This window comes from Micrasema longulum, unplaced genomic scaffold, assembly GCF_059751315.1.
Source record: "Micrasema longulum isolate JH-2025_06_02 unplaced genomic scaffold, ASM5975131v1 h1tg000915l, whole genome shotgun sequence".
NCBI lineage: Eukaryota > Metazoa > Arthropoda > Insecta > Trichoptera > Brachycentridae > Micrasema > Micrasema longulum.
In genome coordinates this window covers 43,526-65,328 of record NW_028278106.1, presented here as the reverse complement: position 1 = coordinate 65,328, position 21,803 = coordinate 43,526, and the positions used below count along the sequence as shown (strand labels likewise).

Here is a 21,803-nt window from a genome sequence, read left to right as displayed (position 1 = left end):
ATGAATGAAATGAATGAAATGAATGAAATGAATGAAATGAATGAAATGAATGAAATGAATGAAATGAATGAAATGAATGAAATGAATGAAATGAATGAAATGAATGAAATGAATGAAATGAATGAAATGAATGAAATGAATGAAATGAATGAAATGAATGAAATGAATGAAATGAATGAAATGAATGAAATGAATGAAATGAATGAAATGAATGAAATGAATGAAATGAATGAAATGAATGAAATGAATGAAATGAATGAAATGAATGAAATGAATGAAATGAATGAAATGAATGAAATGAATGAAATGAATGAAATGAATGAAATGAATGAAATGAATGAAATGAATGAAATGAATGAAATGAATGAAATGAATGAAATGAATGAAATGAATGAAATGAATGAAATGAATGAAATGAATGAAATGAATGAAATGAATGAAATGAATGAAATGAATGAAATGAATGAAATGAATGAAATGAATGAAATGAATGAAATGAATGAAATGAATGAAATGAATGAAATGAATGAAATGAATGAAATGAATGAAATGAATGAAATGAATGAAATGAATGAAATTCTAGGGGGTTCATTTCAACTCCCGAAAAAGGTAAATTTTACAATCAATATAGTGTAAAGTATCCGCAAACCAAGTTTTGTAGAATTTCCATTGAAAATAATTGTAAAAATTGTATTTTTCAATAAAAAGTGATGAAAGTGCCATCTATGAATAATTTGTTTTATATTTTCGTTAAAAATCACCTTAAAATGCACCAATAAAGCACAAATAAAGTACCCACCCATAATATTTCATATTGTGGGTAGGTTTAACGTAGGACCCGAGATATTTCGATAATTAACTAGTTTAAATATTCGAAGGAACTTCCGAACACGCGCATGACGAAATCAGCAGTCACTCAAAATTAAATTGTTTTTGAAAACTGTCGTCAAAATTAACTGTATTTATTTTTGACCAAAGAAGAGCGGTAAATTGTTAAGGTAGATAAAAGATTTTAAAAATTTAATTGATATTCATGTATATCTGTTGTTTTTAAAATGTAAATGTTTTATTTAAAAAATCTTTTGATTTATAAATGGTTAATTTGGTTCATTGGTTTATTCAATGACGTATAATAATCATCATTAGTATCAAATTGTGGTCCTGTGAATAGTGTTACGAACTCGCAGGTCAGAGGTCCGAGGTTCGAACCACGCTCTACCCCAACTTGGTTCCCATTTTCTAATGGTAAGATATTTTCAACTCGTTGAAAATGGCCCCTCAAATTGAAATATTTGGGTTAATCATTTGAACGGAAACATTTATTTTTTATTGATAACAAAACCCATATCCGCTTCTTAGTCGGAGCATGAAGTGTCCACAAAGGGTCTCATGGCATCTCTGTCAGCTGTCAGCATCTGTGCGTCCTCCCATGTCAGGTTCGCGTCCCTTAGTTCTGACGAAGTTATGAAAAGAAGGCATAACGTGTAGCCAAGCGCTCAGTTTTGTGATCCGCACAAATCCGCCAAATAATAATGCATAGGGTATTGCATTGGTACACCAACCGCAGCGTATCTAGATCATTTTTCTTACATAAAGGTAAGATGATCAGTCTTACGCTTCAGGTGCCAGTCTAGATACTCTGAAATATTCCAGTGAAAAAACATAATTTCAATTTATTTTTCATGTCACTCATATCGGGCGAACCGGAAACACGCTGACCATTAGTCCTCAAGGCGAAAGAATTAGATTTAATTTATTTTTAAATTGCAAATGGACTGTATTAAGATGAAGAGGTCTTACTATTCGTAGTCTCGTGTTTTTTCACTAGATTATGGAGCACAAACGATGTTTGTATGTTAACTTGGTTTACCGACAGGCACTAACACATTACCAAATGGTTTTCATTCAAACATCCGAACGCATCATGCGTTGTTTATATTATTATGGAAGTGTGAACTGACCAGCGCAGCGGGGATTTTGAACCCATATTATTCCACGCCACCAAACCAAAATACACTTAAACATTCGGAGTAATTACTATCGTGACCGATTATTCAAAAACTCTTATTTGACTTGTAATGAACTGGCCCTTCATCATCGGGTAATGTGAGTTATTAACTCCTTATTTATTGTACTAATTTAATGCTTCCCGAGTCGTGTTGCGGTCCCGCGGTAGTCACAGATCCGACGCCGACGTTCGAATCCCGTCCCATCACAATGGGGAAATATCACATACTATGAATACTGATAAAAATATATGAAATGGATTTAGAATAATTCATTACATTTTTTTAATCAATATGCATACTGTGGAGAAACGTTTGCATTTATGTTTTTTTTTTTTTTTTTTTTAAATACGTCGCTAGAAAAACGCGACATGTTTTGTCTTAGAAGTTGTGACGTCAATATTCGTGACAATGTTTTAAACAAATTTGAATGGTCAGGAACAAATAAAATGAATCGTGACGTATTACGTGGCCAACAGAATGACCGTTTTTACGGGAATCCAAAATTACAAATTTAAACTTTTTTTAAATACTGAACAGTATTTCATAGACTTTTATCACTTTAAAAATGTAAAAAAAAATAAAATATTTTATTACAAAATTCCAGCTCAGTTTCACTATAAAAAATGCTTCAAAAATAAAAAAAATATTAATTCCACAACAGATCGGGAGGTCCAATTTATTGAAGTGGTGATTACCATAAATCACGTTGATTTTTCTGATCTGATCCGGAATTGGACCCGAAACCCTCCGTGCATGTTTCAAGCGTCCTATTTATTTATTTATTTTGCTTAATAAGGTTAGTGTTTATGACATCTAAAAATAATTTAATCAAAAATTCAGCTTTAAAAAAAGAATTAAATCACTTATGTGTAAATTATAAAAAAAGTAAACACTGAAAAACTAATCAAAAATCAATCATATTACAAATAAATAATAATAACACATATGAACAACACTTTTATATACTACAATACATAATAATGGCGGCCTCCGTGGTGTAATGGGTGAAGAGACTCGACTCGCGCACGGAAAGTTCCGGATTCGATTCCCGGTGAGAACACACAAATTAATAATGTTTTTTTCTCAAGTCTGGGCGTTCTGTTCCGTAATTCACCACTAAAATTAGGTCTCCTTGCCTGTTGTGATGCAAAAAATACAAAATAAAAATAACATTAAATAATATAAATATAAATTAAGTTTATTATGTCTGCAATGAATTGATTTAGTGGAATTTGAGGACATTTAACAACAAAAAAAGTGATTTACCCTTTCTCGTTAATTTTGTAAGTCGCCAGTCTGACGATGTCGGTCGGGACAAAATCCGGTCCCTGGTAAAAATTGTAAATAAAATCAAATCATTCCCCTTTCCATATCTAATGGTGCATAGGGCACTGGATTTGTACACTAACCGCAGCGCATCTTGATCAATTTTAAAACATGAAGATACGGTGATCAGTCTTACGCTTCAGGCATCAGTCCAGGAACTTTGAAATATTCTAGCGTAATAACACCCTTTTAAATTAATATTTCATATCAACCAAATGTCGGGAATAGAACCCGAGACTTCTTTTATAGTAGGTTAACGCGCTGACCATTACACCACGAGGCCGCCACAGTGTAACGTATTTTTATTATTATTCAAATGCAGTTTCACCATGAAATGTCAATAGAAAAACTCTATATAAACTAAATATTTTTTATTATGAATTGAACAAGAACATGTGTTGACCATCTATCTATCAACGCTTCAGACTTTCCGCGACCAATTTCACTTAGGTAAGCGGTCAGTAACCTTTTTTGCTTGAACTATTGTAACATTTTCACGGTTCTGGTATCATATTATCAAGTTTTGTCATATGAAGCGAAAATCAGAAATGTTTTGAGTTTGTCCAAATTTTTGTAGACAAGGACTGGATTCACCCCCTAAGCAGCTGTTAATATTAACATATTACAACAGACATGAAAAATATTTTACAAAGGGAATATAGAAGTCTGGGTATCTACAGGGCTTATGCCCATTTAGTTGGCTGGTTTGAGTGGTCACTTTACACACTGTGTAACATTCACCATTCTGTTTTTAATTGAACGTGGTTATGCAGAAAGCAGCCAGTCCATAATTTTGAAAAAATGAGGTATTGATGTTTTCGGGTGCAGTTTGGTCAAAACAGCCACCCGCTTTCATACAAAGAATTTCATTCATCACCTTTTGAAAATGGTGTCGATTATAAAAACGATATTTTTTCAATTTGCAGAAAACACCCACAGCACTTGAAAAATCTTACGGCTCTTTAAAAATCATTAAAACTGGTCAAATACATAATTAGATTCTTGTTTGTCATAAAAAAACTAATGTTTTCATTGTTTATTATTTGTTAAAGACAAACACATTCCAACTGTTGTGTAGATTTGATTATTCACTCTTTTCACAAAAGCGCTATTATCTCAGTTTTACTTTTCTAAGGCTGGCTGTTTTACGCATAACTACGTTGAATCGAACATCTACATTCCGAAGACTCTTCTTATCTATTGACGTTTGTGAAGTTAAAGAGCTGAAACCTTTATTGTTGCGACTTAGATTAATTTGATTTAATTATTTCACCCGCATACTAGGCAACGCCTTAAAATATTTTTCAATTGTTATACTTCTTCTTGAACCAGGTGATCTTAAACCAGCCAATGACAGGTCATAAGCCTTGTGGATGCCTAGACTTCTATTTTCCCTTATGTAAAATGTTCTTCATGTCTGTTGTAATATGTGAAGCAATAATGTCTCTGTGCTGAAAACCATTAATCTGTCGACAAATATCGCTATTAAAACCCTCAAAAACTGAGAAACTGGTGGTTGCGCATTCTGCATCTCTGTTAGTATGAGTGGCCCACATTGCCTTCAGTCAATATTGCTGTCCGATGTTAATTATACATTATAATTAACATAATTTGATAAGTTAATAACCCAATAATTATTAAAGCGAATAGATATTTGTCTCGTTTTTCTTACATTATTCATACTCCACTAAGCATCAGCCTGTCTTTGGTACCCATAATATTATTTATCTAAATATACTTTTTCAATATCTTCATTTTACGTATGATTCCACTTGATTTGATGAGAATAAGTAATAATAAAAATGAATTATTCATGTTTTGTGGCAATTAATGTATTCCGTCTCGATAGCAGTGGCTCAATCATAAATAACTATCGACGTGCTAATAAGCGACGTGATAACAATTACTCACCGTGGTTGTTTATGGTATTCGCGATCACAATGCAGCACCCGTGAATACCTATTTTAAATGTCAAAATATTTACGTTTCGCGACGAATAATCCCGCTGCGCAATCACATATTTGAATTTCACCGGTGTAAATATAGAAAATATTCCAAAAGTGGTATTTTTATTTATTTACTTATTATTTATTATGATATTTATTGCATTTAGCCGGCGGTTGGCAAGCCAAATGTCAAAAAAAGCAGTCGCCGTAGCAATTGTAATTAAATATTTACTTTTTTGTATTAGAAACTCCTTACTTTTTTGCATATGCAATATTTTGTATTATTTTTTATAGTAAGCGCCGATTTTTCGCCAATGAACTGTATTTATTTACGAAGAAAACAAAAAACAAACCGACACTAGCGTACACTTATTTATTTATGCTTTATTAAGTTAGTTCATAACATCTAAAGAACTAATATAAACTTTTAATTACATTACAACTTTTTTACCAAAATTTCTCAGTAACGCATTTTTTCAAATTAATTTTTAATATTTCGATCTTTTCTATCTCTTTTATTTGTTCAGGTAACTCATTGATACTGCGATAACTTAATTCTTGTTCATTGTGATCGCTCAAATGCTAAGCATGTTTTTAAGTACGTTGATAGTTATTTGTGATTGAGCTACTGAGCGCGAGAGAGACAGAGATTGTTTTCATACTGCGCATGCTGTGCGACGTCATACCATGCGCTTATTTACAGTCACAGATACTACACAAGCGCAATGTGTAAATTTATTTTTCACGCGAGCTAAAGGACGCGTGATTGACGTGGGAGGAGGCGAAAGTCCCTTAGTTCACTTAGGAAGGAGCGGATGTGAAAAATAAGAAGAAAAAGAAGAAGAAACAGAAGAATAAGAGCGGGTTGTGGTTCTGTGGCTAGTGTCTCGGACTCACGGACCGAAGGTGCCTGGTTCGAATCCCATTGTACCCCAACTTGATACCCATTTTCTAAAAGTGAGTTATTTAAAACTCGTTGAAAATGGCCCTCAAAATCAAATATTTGGGTAAATTATAAGAACGCAAATATTTACTTAAAAAATATAAAAAATATGTGAAGTGAAAATTTATGCTACGCAAAATTACATAACGCAGTAACTTTTTAAAAACTTATTTATTCGCCCTATGGGCTTTAACAGCAGTGCAATATAAATATATAAATTGAGTTAAAAATAGGAATAACATAAGAAAGACTAAAAGAAACAATAATAAGTTAAAATAAGAAAATGTACCCCCATAGGTGTACGGGTATACAGTAAGATATTATACATTTACATATATAAATACACACACTTACATTCACATGCATATGCATACATGCACACTGCACACACATATATCTATATATAAATATATATTTTATTATTGTTCACTGCTGTGAGTATTTCTGTAAACCATTTTTTAAAGGTTCTTTGAACCGCTGATGTACAAATATATAAATATTTTTTTATGAATATTTACATATATACACACACACTCACACACATAAATAAATATATATATATTATTATACAGATACCTAAAAGACACATTATGATACATTTAAGAAGATTTTATTTATTTATTTAAACTTAAGGTTAAGACATATTTGTTTAACAGTTTAGAAATTATTTTTTTTATTTTTTTATTTGTTAATTTTTCCATACCTGTATTATTTACATGGAGATATAATTAGAAAAATACACTTTGGAAAATTACATCTTAAAAATTAAGCCATAACATAAATTGGAAAAAAAGCCCACAAAGACTTCAGCGTCTGAGCGTGGGCCATTCCTTTTTTAATTATTAAAATGTTTAAAGCATATATTTATTTTTATTTATTTATATTTATTTATAGCACCATATTTATGGTATGACATGACTATGAGAAGAAAAGAAAAGAAAAAGAAAAGAAAAACCAAATTAACATATGCTGATATTACGAAAACATGATTTATTTGCAGAATGCATTTTTTTTTATTTTTAAAAGAATGTGTCTATGTGTTCCTTCCATGCTAATCCAAGACCTCGATCCTACCTTAAACTATACCAGTGATTTGATGTTTTGTAGTTCTTTAGTTAGAAGATTGAAGGATCTTGGACCAACATCTAAGTAGTGCCTCTGTGCGAACTTAGTTCTGCATCCTGGAACTGACAATACACTATCTTGTACCAGATAATAATCGGTTATGAGTTTGTTTATAAATATATCGAATTCGTCTAAATCTTTGTAGACAAGAACTGAAAACAGGTCATAAGACTTGCTAGTGTCTAGGTATTTTTTTCCTCATTAAATTTCGACGCTGGAAAGGATAAAGTTACCAAGCGACATGTAGCAACGAACAACTTTACAAAAGAGGCAATTAAAGTTTTTTTCTCATTAATAAAAAAATCTCATGCATATGTATTATTTTGGCGTGATTCTTACATAATTTAAATGAAAAAATAAAATAGGAGTAAAAAAAACTGTGATTGGCTCGTCTGTAAAGTGGCTACATGTCACTATAATAGGTAACATTTTCTTCCCAGCGCCAATACCTTAAATTTTATATCCGCCTAGTAGTCGAATAAATAATCAGCGCATTGAAAAAAGTGTTTTTACATTAGAATTTTTCGTAGCCCCTAGGCTGGCACCTGAAGCGTAAGACTGATCATTAGGGTGATGCTAAAAAATGAAAGTTAAAAAATTCAACGGTTCACCCTCCCATTTTGATCTCTCGTATGTAAAATGGAGTTAACTAAAATTTTGTTGGATTTCATTAAGTTTTAGGGGTCGCTACCAGGCTTTAAATTTAATAAAAAATGATAAAATTCAATTCAATTTTCTGTGGTAATTTTTTATATTACAAAAAAATATTATCCCACTAAACACTTTATTTTTATGCCAGGAAGACTCCAATCTAACCACACAACCCCTTCCTTCACTCTAGACCAACTCCCCCCCCCCCCCATCAACTTGAGGAGCCTGTCACTGCTTGTCTGTGTAGTCTGCAGGCAGTTTTCAGCCAATACAAGACTTTCTAGTCATTCTTCCGATGTCGCACAAGCCACTTGCTAGTAAATCAATACAGTTTGTGGCGCAACTGTCGGCGGCGTGTGCCCAGCCACGCCGTGCCGGCCGGCGTCCTTCTAGACGAACCGCCAATTTATCCGTTTCCATTCGAAATCGCTGTCACACTGCTCTCTGTGTTTTTACACTTTTTTCTTCGAAATGCCGAGTTGTTGCGTACCGAATTGTAATTCTACGAAAAAACTACATCGTTTTCCGAAACGATATCCACATTTATTTAAAGAATGGATCAATCGTGTTCAAAGTCCCAAATTTATGAATTTATCAGATGACGAAATTAATCGACTTTGTTTTGTGTGCATTAAACACTTCAACGCATTCAACTTTAGCCAATACAATGACATCCAGCTTTTATTGTGCTCTGTGCCTACCATTGGATTGCCAGGTAAATTGCATGATATTTCATACATAATTATTTCAAGAATTTGTCTCATGTTGCACGTTTATTTGTCCTGTTTGTCTGCCCTGCAAATTTTTATTGACAATCTTTACAACTCATAGGGAAAGCATACTTTTATTAATCTGGACCCATTTTACAATGAAAGTTATTAGTATTTCTGCAAGAAAAATATATGTACGACTCAGGTTGGCTTTCCACTGTAATTGCACCTTGTTTATCTGTCTTGTGTCTATACAATTGCAAGTCTGCTTTTGGAATGTGGTGTTTGTGATTTGTCTTACAGTTGGTTAATCGGGTTATTATGTATCTACAAAGTTGGCGTAGTGCCTTTTCCTGCAACTTCCGACATTTTTATTTGGTCATTATTTACAAACAATTACCAGGGTGGCATGGTGTGTATACAATTTTAGGGATGTGCTTTTGCAATGTGGTGTTGGTAATTTGTATTATTTTTACAGGGTTTAACAAGTCACCATCCAAAGAAAATAGTTTTCATTATTTACTTGGTGAACAGAGTTCGGGTATGTATTTCTATAATTTTCACATTTCCTTACACCCCTTCTTTCAGACATGTACAATCTCATTTATTATATTGTCGTTATGGTCGTGGCATGGTGTGTTTTCAATTGTAAGGATGTGCTTTCGCAATGTGGTGTTGGTAATTTGTATTTATTTTATAGGATTTAACAAGTCACCATCCAACGAAAATAGTTCTCATTATTTACTCGGTGAACCGAGTTCGGATAAGTATTTTCTATAATTTTCACATTTCCTTACACCCCTTCTTTCAGACTTATGTACTATCTCAGTTATTATATTGTCGTTAATGCTTTCTACACGTAACCATCTCAGCTTATTCTTTTCTATTCGTTCAAGCCTTACTCGATCTTTCAAGGTTTTTCCTGAAGTTCTTGCATTATGTTATCTGGTATGATGTTCATTTTATTTTTATTGTGAATTACAGTAGGCATAGCTGTTACTGAAGAACACCCCTGTGCACTCCCGGAAGGCGTTGCCAGTTGCAGTGGTACGACTTTCATCCAACCTATTTCTGGTTTGTAGTAATATTTTTTTTATTTTTGTAATAAAAATTTACAAACATACATATTTATATATAAGAGAAAGAGAAACATCTTTGTTTCTTTGTTAAAAAGAAAAAAATAATAAACAATACATATAAATTCAGGAGAGTTCAGCGTGTGTAAGAGTTAATGGGAGATTTACATCTTGGTTTGCGATCTCAAAAGGCGTGAAACAGGGATGTGTAATGTCACTATGGTTGTTTAATCTATACATTTTTCTATTAATTTCATACATTTTCTGCAAATTGAGAAATGCCGTTTTTGTGATCGACCAAGACTACATCGTCTGAGCGTGGGCCGTTCCCTTTTTAATTATTAAAAAGTTTATAGCACATATATATCGTATGACATGACCATGAAAGTGACCCTCTCAGTTGAAACAAATTTCTGACCCATAATTTTCTCCAGCAAATCGGCATATTAAAGCTCTTTGTGTTTTCAAAGAACTTAAAATGTATACATACAGTTACTTGTCCGACTCATTGACACATTGTCACATATTACTAATTAATAATGTTTTTAGATATCAACGCTGATGACATATCAGGCCCACTGCATATTTCTGGTCCGAGTGCACCTCAGCAGAGTACACCAAAAAGTTAGTATCAAATGACATGTATTCAATAATGCATTTTCTCTTGGTTCTTGGACAGAGAGATTTCGTTCTACATAATATCCACAGATACTTTGTTTCTATCATGTTCATGCAGTTTATGAATAATGCTAACGGATGTTTCCATGAAAATGCGACATAAATTTTTCGTCATTAAAACTTCATGAGGTGTTAAAAAACATTAAGTGGTTAAGACGCTTGAATTACGCACGGAAGGTTCCGGGTTCGATTCCCGGAGAGAACACAAAATTATAATATGATTTTTCTGTAATTGATCACTGTAATGGGCCCTCTTGTCCTGCTGTGGTGCAATTTTTATATTATTTATTATCGGGAATCAAAAAAATTACCTAATTGAATTATTGTTTTTATGAAATTTTTCCTTAATCGTTGTTCAATGTACAGTGATATACAGAATACAGATGCATTAGTGTGCAATTTGTACAATCTTTGGGAGTCGTCGTCTTCACAATATATATAATGTTATCCTGAGTTCCTATCTGACCTCTCCAAAATCAGCGTCCCATTCCCTACTACTATTTAAACTCTTTTGTTCCCACCCAATAATAATATATTAAAAAATTTATGTAAATATGTAGCTATAAATGGTATTAAGTTGTAAATAAGTTTTATATTATGTAAAATGTATGTAATATTAAATACTAACATGCTAACTTGTATGTATAGTACTAACACATGTGTAAATATTTAAATAAGTTAATCTCAAACTTGACACTGGCTAGAACACCTCAGTTAGGAGTGAAAAAAGCCAATAAAAAACTAAAGAAGATATACAGAATAAATATTTTTTTACATTATATAGATAAAACACATTGAAAAAGACTCAATTATGACGTTAGTATCCGTTGAATTACCCTAATACTACTCAAATTTATTAAAGATATAAAATACAATGAACTTCAACCAAGAACTTTCATTAACAAACTGCTAGTATTTCTGCTAGAACCAACTGCTAGTATTTCTTTTTGCTTATTTCCAAACAGCATCCCTTTACATTTTATCATTCTTTGCAATAATAGTTAGGCATTCATTATATTATGATGTTGGGACCCTTAATGCATCATTATGAAATATTATATTACAGGACGAAAATATGACCACATCTTGAAGGATGTAAATGAAACCCAATCTCAAAATTTAACACCCAGGAAAAGGAAGCTTTACAAGAAATGTTTGCAGTTTAAAAAGGCTAGAAGAAACATGGAGATGAAGATTAGAAAGATGGAACTCAAATTAAACAAAGAGCGCCATGTATCCTTTAAAAATAAATTAAATAAAATCACATACCGTTTTTTTAAGTCTCAATTGAGGCTTCAGAAACGGACAAAACAGGGCCGTAGATATACAACTAACGATAAGGTTTTTGCATTGTCATTAATGAAGCAGGGCTATAAAAGTTATAAATATATTTCAAGCATATTTTCCTTACCATCCAGAAAAACATTGATGACAATGCTAAATAAAATCCCATTTAATCCTGGTACCAATTTGCATATATTTAAACATTTGGAAGAGGTCGCCCAAAATCTTTCTGCTAAAGCTCGAATATGCTCTTTGATGTTTGACGAGATGTCAATTAGTCAGAATTTAATGTACAAAAAACATAAAGATTTTATTGAGGGATTCCAAGACTTGGGTGAAGGAAAACGTACTCCAGCTTTTGCTGATCACGTTTGTGTTTTTATGCTACAGGGTTTATATAATAAATGGAAACAACCATTAGCATTTGTTTTTACAGGAGGACCCATTAAATCTTCAGATTTGGTTGTTATCTTAAAATCAATAATCTCAAATATCTTTCGTAGCAATTTGGAATTAGTTTCAATAATTTGTGACCAAGGTAGCTCAAATGTTGGTGCAATAAATATCCTGAAACAGGAAACCCGTGAATTGTACCTTCGGGGTGGTACTGAATGTAGAGTTCACGGGTTTGAAATTGAAGGCCATGAAATTGTACAAATGTTTGATGTGCCACATCTTTTGAAGGGATTTAGAAATAATATGCTAGTAAAAGATGTACATTTTGTTCAAAATTCTGTATCAAAAATAGCAAAGTGGTCCCATATTGTACAATCATACACATACGATCAAGCAAGAGGGGAAGACTTTTTCCAAATGCACAAATTAACCGATAGTCATATTTTCCCCGACAAACTAAGAAAAATGAAGGTCAAGGTTGCTGCTCAGGTATTCAGCAGGACAGTAGGAACTACCATGAAATCTTTGGCAGATACTGTGGATGATATTGACAATGGGGCATCACAGACTGCTGATCTTATCTTATTTATAAATAAACTTTTCGACAGTTTAAATGGCAGTTCTCTCAATGCTAATAGTATTATTTGTAAATACCGTTGTGGAGTCAGATTAACATCTCCCCACTGGAAATTTTGGCAGGAAGCTATTTCCATCTTAAAATCAGTAAAATTTGTAGATTCCAAAAACCAAAAAATATCAGTACCACCTACAGTGCGTAACTGGATTACAACTTTGGAAGCAATATCATATTTGAGTAATAAATTACTTACATGTTATAAATTTACTTTTGTGCTTCCACGTAACCTTAACCAAGACCCCATTGAAAACTTTTTTGGCATGGTAAGAAGTCAGGGTGCACGTAACATAAACCCCTCTAGTTCAAATTTTATAGATGCTTTTAAGTCGCTTCTCATATCAAACTTATCTCATACTCACTCCATTGGAGCAAATTGTGAAAATGATGACGGTGAAATTTTAGATTCATTAAAACTTTTTTTAACATCGGACATCGAAGTACAGGAACAATTTCATGTTGATGATCACTCCTTACCAACAAGTTCTTCAAGACAGAAAAGTAGTCAATATGTTGCGGTTTGTAAATATATAGCTGGTTATGTGGCAAAACGGGCTTTATCTAAATTTGGATCTTGTTGTGAATGTAGACTGGATCTTAAATCTGAAACACAGTTACCGGGGCATAGTTTAATAACTTCTAGGGCATGTGGTCCAAATACTTTAATCCACCCAACAATCAAAATCTATAAAGTTTTTAATACCATTGTCAATCACTGCAAAAATAATTTACCGACTATTTGCCATAAGTTTCATGTTATGTCGAGTTTGAAGGAAATAGTACTATCTAAATTAAATTCAGCATGTTTATCTTGTCCAGCACATAGAGGCCACCTTTTTGATTTTATTGTTAACTTAGTATTGCAATTATATATTTTTTCTTGGTGTAAACAAATTAACTTTCTATTAACTGGGCGAAAAAAATTAGAGTCTTGCATTGTTGATCCTCTCAAATTACAAGCTAGAAAGTGTTATAATAAAAGACTTAAGAATAAGAAGCGCAGACAATAGAGTAGATACATGCATACCCTTTTCTTCTTACCTACCATATTAGCACTTCATTTCATTACTTAATAAGCTTATAAGTGCTTCCTTCCTGCTTTATTCCTAAGCAGCAGCCTAGAAATGTCAATGTGAAATAAAATAAATTATCCACCATTAATAATGTTCTTTTGTTTCAGAATGGTGATTGTTGATGCCATGGATCTTAATGTGCAGGAAGAAAATATTTTTCATCCAGGAATAGAAGGGATCCAATACTGATCACAATGCTGCACAATTTTTAAATAATACTCAATTGTTATTTTTGATAATCCAATATTAGCATATTAGCACTTCATTTTATTCTTTAGTAACCTTATAAATGCTTCCTTCCTGTTTTATTCCTAAGCAGCAGCCTAGAAATGTCAATGTGAAATAAAATAAATTATCCACCATTAATAATATTCTTTTGTTTCAGAATGGTGATTGTTGATGCCATGTCTCTTAATCTTCACGAAGAAAATATTTTTCATCCAGGAATAGCAGGGATCCAATGCTGATCACAATGCTGCACAATTTTGTTATTTTTGATAATCCAATATACTAACCACACATGTATATAATATTATTTTACGAGTGTCAGTTTTCTTTCTCGATTCTTTCTGACGCATCTAATAGAATCGAGGGATTTATTTTAACAGTAAAATAAAACTATTAAAAAATGTTTTTTTAAATTTTTATTTATGTATTCCTATTCCATAATAAATTTAATGTGCAATATCAATATAAAATTGTTTTTTTAAATACAGGACAGAAAAATTAAATTGCGTGCTAATACTTGTATTTAATTAAGCAATTTTGTATTGATATTGTACAATAAATATCAATATACGATGCAACGCAGTGATTTGAATTTTCGCGCCATCGTCAAAGCTTCTTGTATGCCACACTAAACAGCGCTGCGATCGACGCCCAAAGTGCTTAGATATAGTACCATAGTTTCCTATCTAAAGATATCTGTAATCTGTGGTAGTCTGTCTATGATCAGTGTGGTGTATGCACGTGTGCAGTTAGTCTAACCTTCAAAACAGTGTATTTCGCTTATATTATAGACTGATTTATCTTCTGTGTTTTTTTTACAGTGAATCTAACAAGTTTCGTTAGTGAGAGTTTTTATTTGTGGGAATTATAAACAATTAACTTTATAATGAATAAATAAATTTGAATAGACTGAAAGGTTATATGACTTGTCTTGGCTGTTTTTAACAGACTTCAGATTAATGTATTAAGGCCTAGGACTCTCAATTTTTGGTTTCCATAATTTTATTACTGTTATTTATGGAGAATTGTAAAGTGCCTGTAGTTTCTACAAGAAAACAGACGGAAATATGGCTAGTAGGTCAAATTTCTCAAACATTAAATCAAACCAAACTGCCTTCTAAACGTGAAACTCTTTCTGTATTTTTTTATTACAAAGAACATGAAAAGCAAACAATCCGTAAAGCTGCTCATTCGACTTCCAAAGATGTATTGGAAATTTGGAATAAAGCTAGAATTCCAACACAACAGAAAGTTCATGTTGAGGATAATATTAAAAAACTTTTTAAAGAGTGGCAGAATCTAAAGAAAAATAAAGAAAATAAATCTAAAAGGTCAGATGGGTTAAGGCTGAAAGAAAAAACATGGAATAATAACCTAGATGATTTATTTGATGTAGCACATGCAAATGCTCTAGAAATGATTCGCATTCAAGAAGATAGGGTTTTTTTGCTGGCACAGCGTGAAAAAGGACGTCCAGGTAAAATAGGTAGTGTTGACAAAAAACTGTCAAAAAAGGAGGAAGAAAAAGAACTTAAAAGAGCTAGAATCGAATTGTTTAAGGCAAAAGAAAATAAATCTATCAATTCAATAACTTCTAAATCAAATATGTTTAGCTCATCATCCGACGATGAGTCCCTTCATGGCAAAAACAATGATTTTTATGGCCCTTCAACGTCATCAGCAGGTGAAAAACAAAATGAAGTTGTGAAGAAAAGAGGTAGAAAAAAACTACTTAATGAAAAACTAACTACGAGCCTGGATGTTGCAAAAATAAGCGATCGCAAAGCAGCTCTTGTTCTCACATCCACTTTGAATCGCCTTGGCTGTGATCCTGCTGAATATAATTTAAACTTTTCTTCCATACGCCGTCAGCGACTTGAGTGTAGACAAAAAATAGCTGGAAATATAAAAAAAGATTTTGACACTGATTTTCCATTAACTGTGCACTGGGACGGAAAGATGTTAGAAGATTTCACAGGCCATGAAGTTGTTGACCGACTTCCAGTTTTAGTTTCTGGTAAAGGGGTGGATCAGCTTCTCTGCATTCCGAAACTTGAGTCTGCTGAAGGTGAAAAAATTGCATCAGCAGTTTATGAATCCCTCCTTTCATGGGGTTTACTCAATAAAGTAATGAGTATGAGTTTTGACACAACCGCATCTAATACCGGGTCTCGAAAAGGGGCTTGTATTCTACTTGAGCAGAAAATGGATAAGGAAATGCTCTGGCTAGCATGTAGGCATCACATTATGGAAATTATGCTGGAGTCAGTTGTTCAAAACGAAATTGGGCCTTCGTCTGGACCAGATAATTCATTATTCAAAAGATTTCAGAAAAACTGGCAATTAATTAATAAAAAAGAGTATGCGACGTTAGAAACTGATGAAGAATCTATTGAAAAGCTCCAAGATGTGAAAGATGAAATAATTAATTTTGCTAAGAAACAATTGACAGAATATCAGCCCAGAGATGATTACAAGGAACTCTTGCAACTAAGCATTGTATTTTTGGGAGGAGAACTAAAAAATGGCGTGTCATTCAAAAATCCTGCAGGTCTGCACCGAGCACGTTGGATGGCAAAGTCTATCTACTCTCTGAAAATGTTCTTGTTTTGAGAACAATTCAGACTAACAAAACAAGAGGAAAAAGGTTTGCGAGAAATCTGTATTTTTAGAGTCTTAATCTATATAAAGTATTGGTTCCAAGCTCCATCCGCTTGTTCAGCCCCAAGAAACGACTTAGAACTCCTCAAAGATTTAAAGAAGTATGAGGATGTAAACCCTGTCATAGCTAGAAAAGCAATAAATAAAGTATGTGGCCATTTATGATATGTCTCAGAGGAACTTATCGCCTTATCATTTTTTGACGACAAAGTGAGAAATGAAACTAAGAAGAAAATGGTGGAAGCTCTAAAAAAAAAAGGAGCTGATTTTTGCCCGGAAAGAATTAATGTAGACATTGATAACATTGGTAATAAAAATCTAGAAGATTTTGTCACTAGTAACACCAAACGATTCTTTTCTATTACCGGATTAAGCTCCGATTTCCTCAAGAAAAAAGTTGAAGACTGGATCAAAGACAAGGAATATATTCAAAGTAAGGAGATAGTATCCAAATTTAAGGTAGTCAATGATACAGCAGAGAGAGAGGTGTCCTTAATCCAAGAGTACAACAAAATACTGACCCTAGATGAAGACCAGAAGCAGTATATTTTGCTTCTTGTGAAGTCCTTCAGACAAAAGTTCCCGAACTACAAAAAAGCAACTTTGCTGTCTGCATAATGAGTTTTTTACGTGTTAATTGTGCATCAAAATCCTTTTAAGGACTCTAAACAACTAATATAAGCTTATATTAATTCTGTAATAAGTTTTTTTTAAATTGTGACAGTTAAAGAAATTTTATAAAAATCTGTGTTTTTTGTCTAATTTTCCTCTTGTTTGTTCACATCCCGAAAGTAAATTGTAACACATATATGATACAAAATTAGCTTTGAGTAACATATATGGACCTTATAACCTCATTTTAGCTTTTATTATGTAAAAAAAAAAAAAATATAATAAATACAATTTTTTTTAAATAATCACTTTTTGGGAAAATTTTAGATTTTTTAATCTTCGGTAGCGACCTATAAATTTTTCTCAAAAAATCTCAAAAAATTAATTTAAGTTTCTCTTATTAGGTAGAACAAAACAGGAGGGTGAATCAAGAGAAAAGAAACAAAAAAATTTTTTGGGTCTTTTAAGCATCACCCTACTGATCATCTTACCTTTATGTAACAAAAATGATCATGATAGTCTGCTTCTTGTGTAACAATGCAGCGCCCTTTACACTATTAGGTGCGGAAAGGGAATAATGATTATATTTTCTTCTCAAAAAATATTTTTCTCCGTCTCTGTTGACATAGGTATCAATGAATCTACACCATCACATTTGTTACATGTAAATTTGTGCTTGTATTTTGTATTTACGTTGGTACTTAATGTTTGATATTAATTTGTTATTAGTATTAGGATAGTAATTGTTATTATATGTGCGGTGTTTTTTCAGATGGTAAAAGGAAATTCGAAACATGGCTTGACGAAAAATAATAATTATGCCTCCGCAGGAGTTGGTAAGTTTTCTGTTAAAGTATTTTTTATTATTTTATTTATACAAACTTTGGGCCGTGTCCAGGCTGATGAAGAATTCAGTTCTGTGTATGAAATATTAATAACCCTGGACCAGTGTTTACGACATTACGGCTCGATAGAGATTTCCCTAGGGGATAAATCCTAACAATTTCTAGAAATTTTATGACACACTTAAAACATTTTATTTAATAATTATTATCGTATCGGCTTACCGATCGATTAATGATTTCTTTGATTTCTTTAGCCGTTGTCCTGGGACACGCCACGTGCTGCCTCAAGACGGGTCTTCCTCGAGTCCCGAAAAAAATGGGCTGGATGTGGAACGCCAAAGATGTACCGGGGTTGAAGGTAAAATCTGCTCAATATTTAGTTTATTGGCGGTGCTTCCTCGGCATTCCTTCCGCTGGCATTTTAATGACTTTGATTTTTTTTTTTCACCAGTTTGATCCTCAATGGCGGCCCGGAGCAGTTCCCACGTGTATATATAAAATGTATCACAGACGTAAGTCGACGGATGCCCTCACTAAATCTACCGACAAATTAAAAAAGAAGGGATCAAAGAGCAAAACGAAGCACGATAATTTGTCCGCGACATCATCGGATCAAGGATTCCCTCCGTTGATGGTCGTTCAAAATAAAGACGGACAAATTCAGGTGACGCTGCAGCAGCTGAGTAATATCGAGAATCGGCACGTATCTGACTTCCCGTACAAAGAAGGAGAACCTTACACCTTCAGAATTGAAGATGATTCGCCAGAGCAGATACGAAGAAGAAAGCGCTTAAACGCGAAGAAAGAAGCTTTAGTGAAACGGGAGAAGTATCGTCAAGCTTTTGCAAACGTTTGCCACGAAGTGTATTCCAAAGTCGATAGAGAACTTCTCAATAAAGCGGCGGCAGAAAACGACGAGTGCCCTTGTCTCTTTCTAGAGGATCAAATAATCCAAAACTTCGTTCAAATGTTCATAGAGAAAAAAGTTCACGTTTCTGAAGATGCCGTGGATCCAAAAGGAGAAATGACATTAATAGATGGTATGCTGAAGTCTTTAATGGAACACGATCAGCTGAATCGAACTTTTTCGCAAGAGAGCATCGCGAGTGAGGAGGAATGGAGGATCGAGTTTAGTCCCCCGTGCGCCAAATTCAACCCACACGAGAGGAAGTTGATCACTCGGGATATAGAAGTGCAGACGGCGCGACCGAAGACTGATGACAATATATCATCTAAATCGACCATGGACGTTTCCTTCAGTCTTTGAACGGTGATCTAATGGATATATAGTTTTACAATTTATGCAGTTCTGGCCATTAACGAAAACTCTTTTGTGTATATGTATATTCCGTGTACTGTGAGGTAATTTCTTATTCGGCCGGTCGAATTTAATCGACAAAGTTAATGAAAATAATGGGAGTTGTGTTTAGTGGAACATATGTGAGACGACTGGCCCGCCGGTAAGATGTCGGTGGCAGTAGAAGGCAAATATCACTATTGTAGAATCCCGTCTATCGCCATTAGTCTCCAATATTTTGATGAGCTAAAAGAAATCTGGATTGGCGCTATCGAGCAACATCTATGGGAATGACAAGTAATAATGATATTAACCAAAGATGAAGAGACGATAACTATTCATATTTGACAACTTGTAATGTACAGAATTAGTTTTTATACTAAATAAAAAGCGTCACTGATAGCCAATGTTATCGAACCGGTTATATCGAATAAATTCTTCTATTATAAATTACTATTATTTAAAGACATCCCGTATTTTATAAACGAAATTCTTATGTTTCTGTACTTGTAAATACTTTCTAGTTTGCATAGAATTGGAAAATATATTAGACATTATAAAATTACCTATCTTGATTTCTTCAAAGTATGTAATATTAATAATGACTTCTAATAGCCTTAGAGCGATTGGTTTAGCGCTGTTTCGTTGAGAAATGTCCGATTAATTTTTATTATAATTTCTTGGTGTAAATTTTGGTGCAGTAAAACATAAAATACTTTATCAATATGCTTGTTTATATTGTTTATTTTAATGTTTGTATAAAAAAACAACGCGCACACTTTTACAATATAATCTTATTACGGCAGTATATCGTACTTCTCTAGGTTATACGAGTATTATTATTTAATTGTCGGACATAACGATAATGTATGTTGTGTTTTCGATGTTAGCACCAAAAGTGTTCCAATAAGATAAATACTAAAATAAAGAAGAAAAATTTAGGCACCGTAGATCGAATAATTAACATTGGCACATAAAAAATATAAAATTATCTTTACAATAATTGACCGTCAGAAATAATTGTATTTATTTTGCTCATCATCATCATCAGTGGCGCTACAGCCCGTTGTGGTCCCCGTGCCTCGATTATGAACGCTATCTTTATCTGTCTATATCGAGACGGTATACTTAACTTCTGTACTATCTGTATCTTACCTCGGCTACTTGTCATATCGACATCATATGACCGAAACAAGCCAATGGAATGACCACAAGCAATTAGTCCGCGTCCCTTACGTCATAAACATTTAAAATAGTTCTCATTTATATTTTAAATAGGTTTCTGTAAAGTTTTCACTTCAAAGCGATTATAAACTCCAATAAATCCCAATTCAAGCAAAAAATGCTCGCTTGAATATTAATTTTGCATGACTTTTGGAAATCACCTAGACGGTACGCTTAACGATCGTCTGTATGTATCTACCGATCGACTACAAAGCCGGCTTCTATAACGTCTCGATACATACACTCGGAAAGATAGTAAAACAGATGGAAAAAATATAATAACTAAATTATTTTTTTAGAGCGGTAACTTTCTGACGCATATAATCTGTGTCTGACGCCTAGATACTCTTATTTGTTAATAGGAGAGAACCTAGCGATATTATTTCTACATCTAGGCGTTCGTTTTATTAAAGTGACAGTTATGTCGCAATTTAATTCGACTTCAAAACTTACTTATTTCTCTCTCATATTTTAAATAGACTTTTTTTTAAATGTGCCAACCTCAAAACGATTAAAATTGTAAAAAATCATAATTAAAGGAAAAATTGCTCTGTGGAACAAAAGTTTTGACACTTAATGCGTAGATAAACGCATCGAGGAGTTCTAGACCCGACGGTATAAAACGATGTACTTACATCAAAACTTGATGGTGGGGGTATCGATACTATACCTTTGTAGTCGATCGGGAGACTTTCATCTTCAACTATGACGTCATACTGAAGCTATGTCATTTTAGAGCGTAGATATGTTCGGTAAATTCGGTAAGTGGTTAATATTTCGTAAAATGTTTTAATTTTTAATTAATTCATTAAAAACATTATACAATAATTCTACATTATCTCTGCATTATACATACATTAGTTGAGTACAGAGAGACTGTTTATATTGACACAACTAGGAACGACCCATACCTGTAAACCTGCCCCGAAAGTTTGATCACAAAGTTCATGCTTTAAATTTATTTATTTATTTTTATTTAATGCACAAAATGCACAATTTTACCCTGACACAATTATATGTTTTTTTTTGTCCCGACTTGTTCCGTGAATGAAATTCCGTGTTAAGTCGGGACTCTTCGATATATA

General features: G+C 33.1%; 2 protein-coding genes across 5 annotated transcripts; both read left to right on the top strand.

The window, feature by feature from the left end:
• Positions 1–875: 875 nt before the first annotated feature.
• Positions 876–20,225, top strand: LOC148278198 (uncharacterized). Its single transcript, XM_088231774.1, has 4 exons — positions 876–998; positions 18,125–18,188; positions 18,452–18,555; positions 18,649–20,225. Exons 2-4 carry the CDS (start codon positions 18,125–18,127, stop codon positions 19,462–19,464), a joined length of 984 nt encoding a protein of 327 aa, XP_088087900.1. The 5' UTR covers positions 876–998; the 3' UTR covers positions 19,465–20,225.
• On the top strand, positions 8,252–14,484 carry LOC148278199 (uncharacterized). 4 transcript variants are annotated; one of them, XM_088231773.1, is made up of 6 exons: positions 8,252–8,715; positions 9,189–9,251; positions 9,695–9,784; positions 10,336–10,410; positions 11,531–11,697; positions 13,959–14,484. In XM_088231773.1, exons 1-6 carry the CDS (start codon positions 8,472–8,474, stop codon positions 13,971–13,973), a joined length of 654 nt encoding a protein of 217 aa, XP_088087899.1. In that variant the 5' UTR covers positions 8,252–8,471; the 3' UTR covers positions 13,974–14,484. The 4 variants fall into 4 exon arrangements, 1 of the variants encoding a protein (XP_088087899.1); XR_015823253.1 differs by lacking the exon at positions 9,189–9,251; XR_015823252.1 differs by lacking the exons at positions 9,189–9,251; positions 13,959–14,484 and having other exon boundaries at positions 8,325–8,715; positions 11,531–12,610.
• Positions 20,226–21,803: the final 1,578 nt, after the last annotated feature.